The 15,488-nt window shown below is 46.0% G+C and overlaps 1 protein-coding gene across 2 annotated transcripts in view; it reads right to left on the bottom strand.

Moving 5' to 3' along the window:
- Positions 1-15,488, bottom strand: part of PDCD11 (programmed cell death 11) — a 173,050-nt gene that overhangs the window by 26,314 nt on the left and 131,248 nt on the right. For both annotated transcript variants that reach the window (XM_033940618.1, XM_033940617.1), the window contains 3 exons: positions 15,156-15,339; positions 13,720-13,839; positions 11,377-11,526 (listed from right to left, as the gene is read on the bottom strand). In XM_033940618.1, the coding sequence (XP_033796509.1) occupies positions 11,377-11,526; positions 13,720-13,839; positions 15,156-15,339 (454 nt within the window). The remainder of the gene's footprint in view (positions 1-11,376; positions 11,527-13,719; positions 13,840-15,155; positions 15,340-15,488) is intronic.

The following is a 15,488-nucleotide window of genomic DNA, read 5'->3' as shown; positions in this document are numbered from 1 at the left end:
TACAAAAAAACCAAAAACAAACCATCCAATATTATTACAAAAATGTCCTCACTAAGATCTCCTTTTGCAGAGCCGTAGTTGTGATTTCACCCCCCTCCCCAGCAAATGCCCCAAAGCCTATACAATCCCAATGGGCTTTGGTGCATTTGCCAAATATCATAATTTACCCTCTCCCATTGAGACATACAAGACCCGCACTCATACAATATGAATTCTTGATGCTATTCCATCGTTGCCAATTTTAAGGCTCAGACCGTAAACAGGCCTGCCCTGCACTAGTCCAACTTTCCAGAGAAACCCGCGCCAGCCCATTCTGATCTGTCTTACCATAGGGAAATCCATCTAGCACTTCCCCACTGCTGGAGCTGCCATTCAAGCACCACTCCTGCGGCTCATAAATGTGCTTAAAGCTATTTTGGGATCCCTGTATTTCTGAATTGAGTCACTGTTCACCACCTCCACCAGCAGGACATTCCAGGTATTCACCACTCTTCTATTAATCATTTCTATAGTATGTAAGTACTTTCTCTGGCCCTAGTTGGCTCTCAATCTAAGGTGGGGGTTTTTGTACCTGGGGCATTTGAGGGTTAAGTGACTTGTCCAGGGTCATAAAGAGTTGCAATGGGAATCGAACCCAGTTAGGTTATCCTTCTAATCCCTCTCTGTGAAAAAGTATTTCCTGACGTTACTCCTAAGTCTACCACCCCACAACCTCAAATTACATCATCTAGTTTTACCATTTCTCTGTCTCTGGAAAAGATTTGTTTGTAAATCTGTCTTATATCTCCTCTATCCTTTCTTTCCTTTAGGGTATACATATTCAGGTTTTCAAGTCTCTTCTCATACGTCTCTTGGAACAATCCCGATATTATCGTCACCTTCATCTGCTCTACTTCAAATCTTATGTCCTTACTAATACATGGTCTCCAGAACTGAACACAATACTCCAAGTGGGGCCTCACCAATCACTTGTACAAGGGTATTAACACATCCCTTTTTCTGCTGGTGATTCCTCTCCCTATGCAGCTCAGCATCCTTTTGCCTACAGCTACCACTTTGTCACATTACTTTGCAAATCACCCCAAGGTCTCTTGTGCACGTGTTCATAGCACTGTATTTGATGCTTGGAACGGAAGAAAGGCTTTTCTCAAGAAGTTTGCATCATGCGTCACTTAAGAGGCTGTTATAGGGGAAAGCACCCTTCAGGGATTCAAGAAAAGGTTGGATAAGTTCCTGCTGGAACAGAACTTATGCAGGTAAGGCTAGACTCAAAATAGGGCACTGGTCTTTGACCTAAGGGCCGCCACATGAGTGGACTGCTGGGCACGAGGGACCACTGGTCTGACCCAGCAGCTGCAAATCTTATGTTCTTATGCCACCGAAACTGTCTGAGAGCTTTTGGCTGAAACCAAAACTGCACCCAAAATCATCACCTGGTTTCAGCCAAAGCCAAAAATGAAAACTCTTGTTTGGTTGTTTCATTGTGAAACAGTGAGGGCCGCTGGAAATTGTCACGAGCTTGTACAGTGTGCATCCCTCAGCTAAGCCCACAGTATCGAAGCGAGAATATAATAATTTATACAATAAGAGGCTGTATTTTACTTCTAAGCAAAATAGCCCCCACACACATGGACTGTAGCTAAAGAAAACTGAAACTAAGTGCCACGGTGCTTTTACGGTGGCTGAGTTTGTGCCATACTTGAAGTGACAACTACCGTTAAAACTTCACAGAAAACGAATTCCTAAGGATCTTATCATCCTCAATTTACAGACTTAAAAATCCTTGCTAATTTTTTTTTTAATCAAAAGCATTTATTTGGTGCATTCTATGTACCATATAAACTATTATGCAAGATCATAACTGCATTACTTGCAAATACAGTACAAAACCCCACCAAAGAATACAAAGGGTAGCCTCTGCCCCCCTCCCCCCCCCCCCCAAGGACTTTCTACATTCTCTGATGGTCCAGTTATGACAAACATTAGAGCAGAGCTGAAACGGGCAAGGTTAACTGGGAATTGCTCCTGTCCCAACTACACTCCAAGACCACTAAGGATTGTAAGAAAGGCCTGGGGAGCCTATGGGTGGGAGACACTTGAAGGGGTCCAAGATGAGGAGCAACTCCTGTTTAGGGAGGAGGGAAGGAGACAAATTAACAAAACCCAAATTTTCAGCTTCCATCTGTAACATTTTTGGCCAAAACAGAAAACATGGTCGAAAATTAAGATAACCTTTCAGCTGAGATCAAAACCAGGTAGAAAAAGGAATTTGGGGCAGTTTGGAAACTGAAATTAAGTCGGCCTCTAGCATCACTTAAAGTCACTGAGGATAAATTATATACAGTCTCTGCTAAAGGAAGGATGGCTTTCTGCAAGTGCCTCTTTTTCTTCCTCTGGTTTTCATTTGAAAAAGAAAGAAAGAATATATTATAAAATTACTAAGGCAGAAAAAGTGGCTCTCTCTGTGCTTCTTAAAAAAACAGCTCAGCAATCCAGATATAATCACTAAGCCAGGAGACAGCGGAGGTGGCATTCTGACCTTAGACAGAAATATTTTTGAGAGGTAATGAGACAGCTCAGAGATGTGAATGACTACATTCCCTTAAAAAAACGATCTGACTTTTGAAACTAAAAAACAAACCAACCACATTTTGTGTGCTTCACTTCCTGTGATCCTCATTATTTATATGTAGGTGGCAGAGTCCAGGCCAGACTCACCAGGAGCACTTCCCACATGCACTCAAAACAGCACAAACAACCACTGTAAAAAGGTGCAACCACAAGAAAGCTTTTATTTTTGTAGCGACCTGAGTCTGTTTCCTCACAGACTCAGGAAAGGCATAAACTGCTTAGTTTTCATAGCCTTAAGTCACTTCCACATTTAGGGCTAGATTCACTAAGCAAACCGATCGTGTACCGATCGGTTTGCGACCAGATTTCCCTCTGGCCCGATTCACTAACATCTCCTGCGATCCGCTTCCAATCCGTGCATGCAAATGAGGGGAAATGCATGCAAAGTAGACAAGGACAGGGACAGTGGGGTGTAGACCCTGGAGCAGAAGCGTGGCAACTTGTGATTGCGGGGGGATGCGAACAGATCGACATCCGGAGTCCCCCAACGAGCAAATACCTGACGCAGAGTCAAGGAATGGATGGATCATTTGTGAGGCTGCAGAACACGACTCAACTTATCCGCCAGACAATTGTGCTGGCCCTGAATGTAGACCGCTCGAAGGAATATGTTGTGACAGATGGCCCAATCCCAGAGCCGCATCGCCTCCTGGCACAGGGACAGGGACTCCGTTCCTCCCTGTTTGTTAATATAATACATGGCGACCTGGTTGTCCGTTCGGACCAGCACCACGCGGTCACGAAGCAGGTGACAAAAAGCTTTCAGGGCGAGGAAGATCGCTCGAAGCTCCAGCAGATTGATGTGACAAAGTTGGTTGACACTGGACCAAAGACCCAGAGTGTGCAGACCGTCCAGATGAGCCCCCAAAGCTTAGGCCGATGAGTCCGTCGTCAGGACCTTCTGTGGAGGAGGAGCATGAAACAGAAAACCTCTGGAAAGATTGGAAGAGAGCATCCACCAACGGAGAGACTGCCTCAACAAAGGAGTCACGAAATGAGTCGAGAGACGGGGTCCCGATCCTAGCTCCATTGGGACGCTAGAGTCCATTGAGGAATACGGAGGTGAAGTCTGGCAAAAGGAGTCACGTGAACTGTGGAGGCCATGTGACCTAGGAGGACCATCATGAGCCGAGCCAGGGCCGAGGACAGATGGGCAACCCTCTGGCATAAGCGAACAAGGCCTCCTGCCGAGGCCGAGGCAAGAAGGAGCGGAGACAAGTCGTGTCCAGGACCGCTCCGATAAATTCCAGAGACTGGGACGGGCAGAGCTGAGACTTGGGAAAGTTCACCTCGAAGCCGAGGCTCTGAAGGAGCAAGATGGTTTGATTCGTCGCTCGCAGCACTTCATGGTGAGAGGATGCCTTGATCAACCAGTCGTCGAGGTAGGGAAACACCTGCAGGCCGCGGAGACGCAGGGCCGCAGCAATCACAACTAGACATTTCGTGAAGACCCTTGGAGAGGCCGCCAGGCCGAAGGGAAGAACATGATACTGAAGATGGAGATCCCCCACCCAGAATCTCAGATACTGGCGAGAGGCCGGGTGTATCGGAATGTACGTGTATGCCTCTTGGAGGTCCAGCGAGCACAGCCAGTCCCTCTCGTCCAAGAGGGGGTACAACGTAGGAAGGGTGAGCATTCTGAACCATTCCCTGACCAGAAACTTGTTCAGAGCACGGAGGTCCAGGATCGGACGCAGATCCCCTGTCTGCTTGGGTACCAGAAAGTACAGGGAATAAAATCCGGTGTTCCACTGGTCCGGGGGAACCTCCTCGATTGCCCGAAGGCGAAGAAGGCCTTAGCTTCCTGCAGAAGGAGAGGCAGCTGAGACCAAGCAGAAGGAAACTCTCTTGGAGGCTGGTCCAGGGGTATGGATGATAGAAAGCACCCAACTGTCGGTGGTAAGACTTTCCCACTGGGCATAGAAATGATGGAGATGACCCCCGATGGGGAGGGGGGAAGGCTCCAGCAGGAAGGGAGCCTGAAGGCTCAGACCGGAATTGTCAAAAAGACGGCCCAGTTTTCGCTGGAGCCGGCGGCTGGGCCTTAGTTTGACGTTGCTGCTATTGCTGCGGCCGCTTCGAAGGAGGCTGAGAGAAGGCAGGAGTAGATTTCTGTGGGTACCTCCTGAGAGGAATTTTGTATTGCCGAGCCGGAGGTGCCTTCGGTTTAAGTTTCACCAGAGAGACGAAGGACCGTTCGTGGTCCGAGAGGAGCTTGGTGGCCGCTTCGATGGAATATCGAAGAGCTCATGACCCACACACGGGAAATTGGCAAGACGATCCTGTAGATTCGGATCCATATCCACAATCCGGAGCCAAGTGAGACAACGCATGGTGATCGCAAAGGCCGTGACCCCCGATGACAACTCAAAGGCGTTGTAGGTCGCCTGAAACATATAAAGGTGGAGCTGGGAGAGGGTCTCCTCGAGGAGACGAAACTCCTGACACCGAGAATCTGGCACAGCTTCCCGGAACGAGCGGAGGGCATCCACACAGAACTGGAGGTAGGACGTGAAGATAAAATTATAGTTGAGGACACAATTCGCCATCATTGAATTTTAATAAAGATGGCAACCAAATTTGTCCATTGTACGGCCCTCCCTGCCCGGAGGGAAAGCAGCGTAAACCTTCGAGGGGTTAGACTTCTTCAAGGAAGACTCAACCACCAAGGATTGGTGAGAAAGCTGAGAACTTTCAAACCCCTTAATCGGGATCATCCGGTAACGGGACTCCAACTTGTAGGGAATGGCTGTGACCGCATATGGGGTCTCCAGGTTCCGGAGAAAAGTTTGCCGGAGAACCTGGTGCAATGGTAATCGTAGCGCCTCACGGGGCAGATGATCAACACCCATTTCCGCCAGGTATTCCTGGGTATAACGGGACTCAGACTGGAGGTCCGTGTTCAAGGCCCTACCCATGTCAGAGATGAAACGATTAAAGGAGGAGCTTCGACAAGAAGACACATCCTCTGAGGAGACTCCGAGCGAGATCCGGGGGCAGTCGAGAAAGAGGGAGAAATTTCCCTTGAATAGTAAGCCGGGGCCTCTGAGTCCCGCGAATGGGAGACAGAAGAGGCTCGACTAAAGTGTCTGGGGGGCGTCAAGGAACAACCCCGTGCAAGGTGGACCGGGGAAGACCCCGGGGTCCGAGGAAGCAGCTGGCGAAGCCTCGGAGTAGACAGGGCAAAGGAAAATTCCTCCACTGGTTTCGAAGAAGACCCCTTAGAGGCTGGCAGCTGCCTCGATGGGGAACACAAACTAGAGTCCAACTCGAGGACAAGTGTGTGCGTGGAAGGTTTCGTGGTCGGAGACCTGCCCCGAAGGGGCAGAGAAGATCGGGGCTTTTTAGGAGGGGCAAGCCTTGACATAGTAGCGGGGGTAAAACAGGCCTCTGGCCTGGACCCCCGAAAAGTCACAAGTGACTTGGGGGATGAAGAATCACTCGAGGGAACCCTGCGAGTCTTGTGGGCATGGCCTCAAGATATGAGGCGACGCTCAGGCTGGTCAGACCGAGACTGGGTCGAGACCAAGGTCAGAGGTGTCGAAGTCGGGACCAGTTGGCTCACCACCAAGGAAAGCTGCATGGTAAGTATAGCCTTAAGCATGTCCTCGAACATAGGCACCGAGACCAAAGGTGGTTGGGTCTTAGGTGCAGCAGTGCACTCCTTCAGGGGCGACCTCAATGAAGAGTATTCCCTACGTGAGGAGGCACGCTTAGAGTGATGTCTCAAAGACGCCGACGAGGCAGCACTGACATGAGACTCCGAGGTAGGCTTCTTTGCCGGCACACCTGAGGAGGAAAGAGGAGACTTGTCTGAGGCCAGAGTAGCAAGAGGAGCCAAGGCTGGAGCCTTCGAGGCCAACAGGGACTTTGAGGCCGAGGACTTCAAGGCCGAGGCACCCAACGAGGGTGCCGAGGCCGAGCTCGAGGCCTGTCCCGCGGGATCCATGGGGCCAAAGAGCTGGATAATCTTGGTCACCCTCCTACGAAGAGCCCGCGGTTGCAAAGTCGCACAATGGGGACACAACTCAGCGCGGTGCTCTGCACCCAGGCACTCCACACACCAATGATGAGGGTCAGTGATGGAGATAACCCGGTTGCACTTAGTACAGTTTTTAAACCCGGAACGAGGCCGGGACATAAGAAAAAAAAAAAACGGGCGAGGCCAGGCGGCCAGAGTAAGACCGGGTAACCCGGTCAAAAATATACGAACTGAAAAAACGAAAAAGAAAGGAAAATAAAGACGGGGCACAGCAACTCAACTGAAACTAACCAAACAAGCCGCGGTGCAAGAGGGACAACGAGATTGTGCGAAGCAAGGGAGCAGTGCTTCTGGCTCCACGGAAAACAGAGAACTGAGGACACGCTGAGGAGACTCATGCCCTAGACTGGGTGGGAGGGACACGCACGCATGCGCAGACCAATAGAAACATAGAAAATGATGGCAGAAAAGGGCCACGGACCATCCAGTCTGCCCACACTAATGACCCACCCCCTAACTTCCTCTATGAAGAGAACCCACATGCCAATCCCATCTTTTCTTAATATCTGGCACGCTGCTGGCCTCAATTACCTGTAGTGGAAGATTATTCCAGCGATCAACCACCCTTTCGGTGAAGAAATATTTTCTGGTGTCGCCATGAAATTTCCCACCCCTGATTTCCAACAGATGCCCTCTTGTTGCCGTGGGTCCTTTAAGAAAAAAGAGATCTTCTTCCACCTCGATACGGCCCGTGACATATTTGAACGTCTCCCCTCTCTCTGCGTTCCTCGAGTGAGTATAGTTGCAACTTACCCAGCCATTCCTCATATGGGAGATCCTTGAATCCTGAGACCATTCTGGTGGCCATTCGCTGAACCGACTCAACTCTTAGCACATCTTTTTGATAATTGCACACAGTATTCCAGATGAGGTCTCATCATGGATCTGTACAATGGCATTATGACCTTGGGCTTACGGCTGACAAAACTTCTATGGATACAACCCATGATTTGTCTAGCCCTGGATGAAGCTTTCTCCACTTGATTGGCAGTCTTCATGTCTTCGCTAATGATCACTCCCAAGTCACGTTCTGCTAAAGTCCTTGCTAGGATCTCACCATTTAGGGTGTAAGTCCTGCATGGATTTTTGCTGCCAAGGTGCATGACCTTGCATTTTTTGGCATTGAAATTTAGTTGCCAAGTCTTTGACCAATGCTCTAGCAGGAGTAGGTCCTGCGTCATACTGTCAGGCACTGTGCTTTTGTCTATTGTGCTTTTGCCTACTATGTTGCATAGTTTGGCGTCATCGGCGAATAATGTAATTTTACCTTGAAGCCCCCCAGCCCAGTCTCTTAAGAAGATGTTAAATAGGATTGGGCCCAAGACCAAGCCCTGCAGTACTCCGCTGATCACCTCCGTCATATCAGAGAGGATACCGTTTACCACTACCCTCTGAAGTCTGCCTCTAAGCCAGTCTTCAAGCAAGCAAACCAGTCTTCAAGCCAGTCTTCGAGCAAGTCGGCTTGCGAAAACGTCCGCTTGGGGGCTCCATCGGTGACGTCACCCACATGTTGAGAATATGCTGCCTGCTTGTCCTGGGATAAAATAAGCATTTAAAATTAATTTCATATTGATGTTTGATACCCAAATGCCTCCTAGGATATCTTGATTTCACTTACATCTGGTGTGCCCATTTTTTATGTTTTTTAAAGTTTATATATCCTCCAGCAGTTTAATAAGTTGCAACTTTAATACTGATTCAACCAATGGATTTCTTAGCCAGAGTCCTCTGCTCAGCACCGCCACAGATGCCCCAGACCCGGCCCTGACCTGTATGCAATGTATCTGCCACAAAGGCTGCTGCAGAATCCAACCTTATCACCTCTGGTAGTTGCTGGATCCACTAGAGAAGTGCCATCTCCTTCCAAGGGAACAGTAGTCTTCTCCATTACTGCTATCAACAGGACATTCAACCTAGGGCCCAGAACAGCTGCTCTAGGATATCCCAAGGAAGAAGATACAGCGGTTCACCAAGGAAGACCCTGCCAGATCTAGCCCTGGAACTACATCTTTCCTGAACTCAACAACGGAAGAACCATGAACAGATTGACAGCACCTGGTCATTTACCAAAACAAAGAAAACTGCAGATAGGTGTACAATGATGCAGGCTAAATTTATTAAACCAAAATCGTGAATGTGGTTAAATGTTACCACCTTGAACCAAACCAAAGGACCTGACATGGTCCGTGTTTCGGTGAACACGCCTTCTCAGGGGTCCCAGGTGGATAAGGTACCAAATCAGACCACAAACAAAAAACTTAGCCTACCGAAGAAATACAAGTAGCAATGGAACAATCTCTTGGAATACTTTGCCGTAGCACCTGGTCATTTACAAGCTCACCACTATGAAACACAGGCTGTGACTTGCAGCTACACCACAGGCTATGACTGCTGCTACACCAGTCCAGACAGCAGTCATCTGATGGAGGCAGAGAATACTGACAAGTTCCAGGACCACATTCATTCTTATACTATTAACGATGCCACAGGAAGTCAGTGATTTGAGAATATAATACAGTATTTTTTTAAAGTTGATCCAAGGCAACTATACTTTGGATATTTTCTTTTCTAAACTAGGGCAAAACTTTAACTCATCACATGAAGAGAGCAATCACTGTGGCTAAAACCTAGCATAGCACGGCTACTGCAGAGAAGGCTCAGCACCCTTCATCTCCCTTAAGCAAAGACTGCTGTCAGACTGAATTTTGCTGTGCTTTTGTGATGCAGAGAAGAATCTGCAAGACATTAATTTGAGACTAGCACATTCAATTAACTTATGATGCAAGATTTTTGCACAGAAAAATAAGATCTGTTAAAAGAAAGCTAATCGAGCACTAAGCCAAAGGTGATAGTTCTACTATTGAGTACGCTGAGAGGAAGAACACTTTTAGAAGTCCTGAAGTCTTACGTCTTTAAGCATTCAACATCTTAATAGAAGCATCACTTCCAATTTACTGGATTATATTAAATATAGTACCTATCTATGCACCCTGTGTTCCACAACATACTTCATCACAAATCTGATTCTCTACTCAATCGGGTCAACAGTAACTAAACAACTCTATGACAAATTTCTCTTTAAGTGAAAACATTTCCCAAAAAACCCCAACAGTCTCTAGGCTCATCCATCGGCATGTCAAAGCTCATTTTGTGTATAAGACATATTCACATGGATCGTGCAAAACGTATAAATGGCTACAACATAAGTCAAGTGAACTGCCACTGGGAGGAAAAGCCTCAGACAAAGCCCTTCCACCACCACAGCTGTGGCGTAAGGTCTTCAGGCGGAGAACCTCCCGTGGGGCTTAATAAGCTCTCTGTTGTGCAATATAAATAAATAGCAGGTGGCCAAAAATGACTCAAACTTATCTTTTCCAATGTAATAATTTGTAAAGCTCGGTCGAAACACCAACAGTGGCCAGCGTTTCACATAATGCTGCCTCATGGTGTAACCTCCGATCGTGAGCTTTCAAAACGAGGCAGGCTAATTTGAAAACACCGATTGCTGTGGACAGAATTAGCTCCAGATATTCAATGCCAGGCCATGTCTGGGCGCTGGCACTGAATATCCAGCACTTATTGCACGTGCACTGGCTTATGCTGATCTTTAGCTGGGACCCCACAAAGCCCTGTCAGTCCCTCCAGTTACCTCTCCCGGTCTCGATCCCCTTCCCTCCCTCCAGAACAAAAAAAAATAAACCAATTTGCCCTGAGCCTCCTCTCTCCCCTATCTCACAGGCCATGGGGTCCTATGGGCAGGAGTAATGCATCATTTGCAAGTATCACAAGACTGCCACTAGAGGTCATAGCAGTCATTTTGGTTATGAGCTGACAAGCAGGAGAGAGTGGGCATTGCTTCTGCCTGCAAGACCCCCCGTGAACCAGCATGACATATAAGGTAGGCTGGGGATGGGTGGGGGGAGACTGAAGAGACCTGATGCCGCTCCAGCTAGTAAACTGGGCACAGCCAATATTCAGACCAATGCCCAGTTAGCTCGGTGACTGAAGTTGGGACAGTTTATTATCCTAACTTTAGTCCCTTGCTTAACCAGTTAGTGGTCTGAATATGGCCATCAGCTCCTCTAGGTTCTGCCCCATTACTAACCAGATAGCGAAGAGGCAGCCTGTGGTTAAGTGTTGCTAAATATCAACATCCAGTTAAGAGCCTCTCTTGCCCAGTTAAACCCTTCTGAATATCGGGAGAGAAGTGTATACACTTCTCCCTCCAAATTCACAGGTTTATGACTCGCAACTTCGGTTATTCACGAGTTTCTAAACCCTGACCCACCCCCGCCTCCCAGACCTCTCCGCACTGTACCTGGTGGCCTAGCGGTGAAGCGGGACAGGAGCGATCTTCCTACACTGCTGCCCCGTGCAGAGAGGTCAACAAAAAAGGCTGTCATGAAGTCCCACTGTAGTCTCATGAAACCACGGCAGCCATTTTTGTTGACGGTTCTGCACGGGGTAGGAGTGTAGGATGATCGCCCCTGCCCCACTTCACTGCTAGGTAAAGTGTAGAGAGGTCTAGGAGGGAGGCATGGGTGGGTTAGTCGTCCCTAAACATTGTTCGCGGGCTGGCTCTGCCCTTAACCCCCGCGAATATGGAGGGAGAAGTGTACTTATGACATACCTAGAGACGTCCAGCCAAACCACTGAAACATTTCAAATGGTAAAACTATAATGGAACAGAATAAACACAACACCTTGAACTGTGGCTCTTCATCGCTGTCTGAGCTTTCTTCTCCTTCCTTCTCCAGCTGGGCCACCTTAAGAGTGTTTAAATTAACATCCCAGGTAAAGCCAGTTGTCATCTGAAGCCTTGGAGCTGTATCCAGCGCTCGTTTCTTCTGCGGCTTGAAAAGGAACAAAGCGTATAAGTAAAGGTCAACAAACCATAGGCTGGAAGAAGCAACATTATGACCTGCTGCTCACATTTCCCTGAACATGGCCCAGAAGATTCAATAAAGAAGAATCCTGGGCTAGAGTGTTATATTTATGCAGGTCATAACAGAATTTCAAAAACACAGACCCAGAGGAAAACAAGCAAAATAAAAACAAGTTGCCTACCTGTAGCATTTGTTCTCCAAGGACAAGCAGGATGACAAATTCTCACATCTGGGACTCCCTAACCCAAAAAGGGGGAAATAAAGGACAGCTACAGGCCTCTTTAAAGTTTTTGTGGAGGGGTTTTTGTCAACAAAGAAAACATGGAAATGAAAAGAATGGGCCCTGGGAGGATGGAGTTGGATTCTAAACCTCAAAAGAGATTCCAGAGAACAGACTGACCATATCTATTGTCATGTTGGGAATCCCTTACCCAACAGTAAGATATTGGCAAAGGAAAGGAGAAGCAGTCTGCTAGAAAATTTGATAGTGTATGCAACATGCTTGGCAACAGCAGCTCCAGGCTCATTTGGATCAAAAGAAATATAAAGCTGGATGAACTTTCTAAGGGTTTGTAGTCTGCTTTAAGCAGAGCAAAATGACTCATTTGCAATCTATATTCACTATTACAGGCATGAATTTTGGTAGGATGACTAAATGGTTAAAGTGGTAATCTGACATCACTTTAGAAAAGAACTTTGGATGACTGTGAAGAACCCATCCTATTGCTGAAAATATCAATTACCAAGGCCTGGAGTGCAATAACTCCATGTGCCAAAGCAAATGCCATAAAAAATGCAATGCTGAAGTCCCAAGGCACTATGAGGAACTGACAATCTTGGGTGTTTGCCTAGACTCGGCACTTTCACTGAGTGAACGGATTTCAAAAATTATCCGGGGGGGGGGGGGGGAATACACACAATTGCGTACTTTGTACAGCTTAAAACTGATGCTAACATCCTATGACTTTAGGATGGTGGTACAGGGATTAATCTTGACAAAGTTGGATTACTGCAATTCACTTTATCTTGGTTTGTTCCAGGCAACAAATAAGGCCTTGTAGTTAGTAATGAACTCAGCTGGAAGGCCGATTACAAATACACCCAGAATGACACATATTTCACCTGCCTTGAAACAGCTTCACTGGCTTCCAATGAGGCAGAGTACAGCACAAAGTCCTTACAATAGTCTTCTAATCCTTGCCAAGCAAGACAATCTGGGTGCTTTAGAGCAGTGTTTCTCAAGTCGGTCCTGGAGTACCCCCTTGCCAGTCAGGTTTTCAGGATATCCACAATGAACCTGCATGGAAAAGATTTGTATACAATGGTAGCAACGTATGCAAACCAATGTCATGCCTATTCATCGTGGATATCTTGAAAACCTTTTTTTTAAAAAATTCTTTATTCATTTTAAATCTGACAACAAGTGTACAAAAATTATAACAATACTTAACAATCATATAACACTTGAAATTCTTTCTCATATGATCATAATAATATAAAAATTATAACCCATCCCACCCTCAAATACTACAAATAAACATATTCCAAATAAAATCAGATCTTATTAAAATAGTTAAAATATTTCTCCCCAAAAACCACCCCCCTCCCCCAATGTATACATATATCTAACAAAGGAAAATGATGTTCACTCATTACAATATCTTTCCAATGGCCCCCAGATCTTCCTAAAATTATCATATTTTCCTTTCTGCAAAGTAATTGCTCTTTCCATTTTAAAAATATGACAAAGTGAATTCCACCAAAATGAATAATTAAGATTGGTATAATTTTTCCAATTATTAGTAATATGCTGAATTGCAGCCTCTGTCAAAAGTTTGTTATTATGCAATGAAATTTGACTTTTTTTCCTCATAGACATGCCAAACAGAATAGTATCATAGGATAATGCAATATGGTTTTCTAATAGACAATTTACTTGAGTCCATATTGAATTCCAAAAAACTTTAATACAGGGACTGGCAAGGGGGTACTCCAGCACCGACTTGAGAAACACTGCTTTATAGAATCACTAAAGAATGGCCAGCAAACAGTGGGGAGATTTTAAAGAAATTCCCTCAATGATGAATGTCCAGGTAGAGAACGCAAAAAATGCAATCAATGTGAGTGATGATCAAAACAAATACCCTCACACCTTTTTACCTTGGATTCTCTCTCATCCTCTTCATCCTCCTCCTCTTCCTCTCGAAAGAACACCTCAACCCCACTGTCTTCCTCCTCTCGGGACACACGCGTCTTTCGCTTTTTCTTTACAGCGACATCCTTCCATGCAGAAAAAAAACCCCAAAGAACCCACTCAAACAAAGAATTTAAAATAGAATAAATCCCCAATAATAACCATGGTATTTGAATTTAAGACAGATTTCATAAAATTCCTCTATTCACACACCCAGAACTATTTAAAATAAATTTCAGAATCAAGGCCTGTGGTCTGGCTTTATCTCTTTGCTAGGTGCTTGTTACTGTCTGCTACATCTCTGGGTGGGGGGAGGGAAACTTTATTATTTAGTGATATCTGGTGGAATAAGGCATCATCAATTCCTGGACATAGGTATGAGCATAGGTTGGGGTGTATATTGGGGGGGGGGCTGGGCGAGGCTCCTTTATAGATTTTTCTACATGGATCCGTTATTGGCTATATTGTTGCTCTGTATGGTTGTTTAGTGATGATGTCATCCATACCCTTGTTGTTATCACAATTGTATATTCTTGGATTCTGGTTTAGCTGGAATTTGCTCCGTTTTTGGTTTTGTTTCTAATCCACAATACAAAACGGATTCATCATACCACCCGGTATCAAAGGAGGGGGGGTGGGGTGGGAGGGGGGGTGGGGTGGGAGGGAGGGGGGTTTATTCTGTTATTATGGACAAAATTTGATGACTTGGTCTTTGTGGATTTTTTGATTGTACTTGTTTATATTTGCTGGCAGAGTTTCTTCTTTCTGTGGTACTTTTGTTCTTTTGCTGCTATGCTGTCATCAATAAAATTGTTTATACATAAAATAAGTTACAGAAAAGTTAAAAAATACAGCTTGAAAAGGATACCCTAAAGTAGAGGTGTCCAACCTGTGGCCCAGTGAAGTATTTTATGCGGCCCTGGTCGAGGGCGATGCATTGTTTTACTCTGCTGCCCCTGGGTGTTTACTGTCTTGCTGGCTCCCTCCTCTGTCTTGCTGCAGCGTTTGCGCAGCCCGAGAAACATTTTTTTTCGGCCAATGCGGCCCATGGAAGACAAAAGGTTGGACACCCCTGCGGGCCTAAAGTATGATATAATAGCATCTCTCTCCTTTCCTCTATTCTCACGCATCTCTGTGTTGGGGGGGGGGGATTTGGTTGAAACAGCTTTAGTAAAATGCATCTCAGCTAGTTAGCACCTTTCCGCCTAAGGCTATGCTCTTTAGCTCATAATCTTTTTTGGTTTTCTGCTCTAGCCCCTCCCTTCCCTTATGCCTAGGAAAGATATGTGTTAAGGATAACCAGGGTTCTCCTAGCCACTTCCTCAAACCGTATTTTACTGGAAACCCACCCCCTTGCAAACAAATGAACTTCTTGCTGATCAGATTTCACAGGGAGACCTACCTTTTCTTCACTTTCTGACTTTCCCCTTTTCCGCTTCTCTTTCAGCTTCTTATGGGCCTCTCGTTTTTTTCTCTCTTCTTCTGTTTCCCGCAGTGGGAGCCCTAGAGACTTGGGTAAGACATCGGGTTTGCCAGTGTCCTCTGGTAACAGCGATAATTCTATATGATTCTTCTTTTTTTCCACACTGCAGGTGCAAGCACAGCACATATCATGTATAAAATGTTTGAGCTTCTTTTTTTTTTTTTTCAAAATCTTTATTCATTTTTACATCTCACAAGTGTACAATAATATATCAATTGATTCATATAGATCACTTGAAAATCTTTCCTATTA

Source organism: Geotrypetes seraphini, chromosome 4, assembly GCF_902459505.1.
Source record: "Geotrypetes seraphini chromosome 4, aGeoSer1.1, whole genome shotgun sequence".
NCBI classification, from domain to species: Eukaryota; Metazoa; Chordata; class Amphibia; order Gymnophiona; family Dermophiidae; genus Geotrypetes; species Geotrypetes seraphini.
Note: the sequence above shows the minus strand (reverse complement) of the source record. Positions and strands in the feature narration are given on the sequence as shown.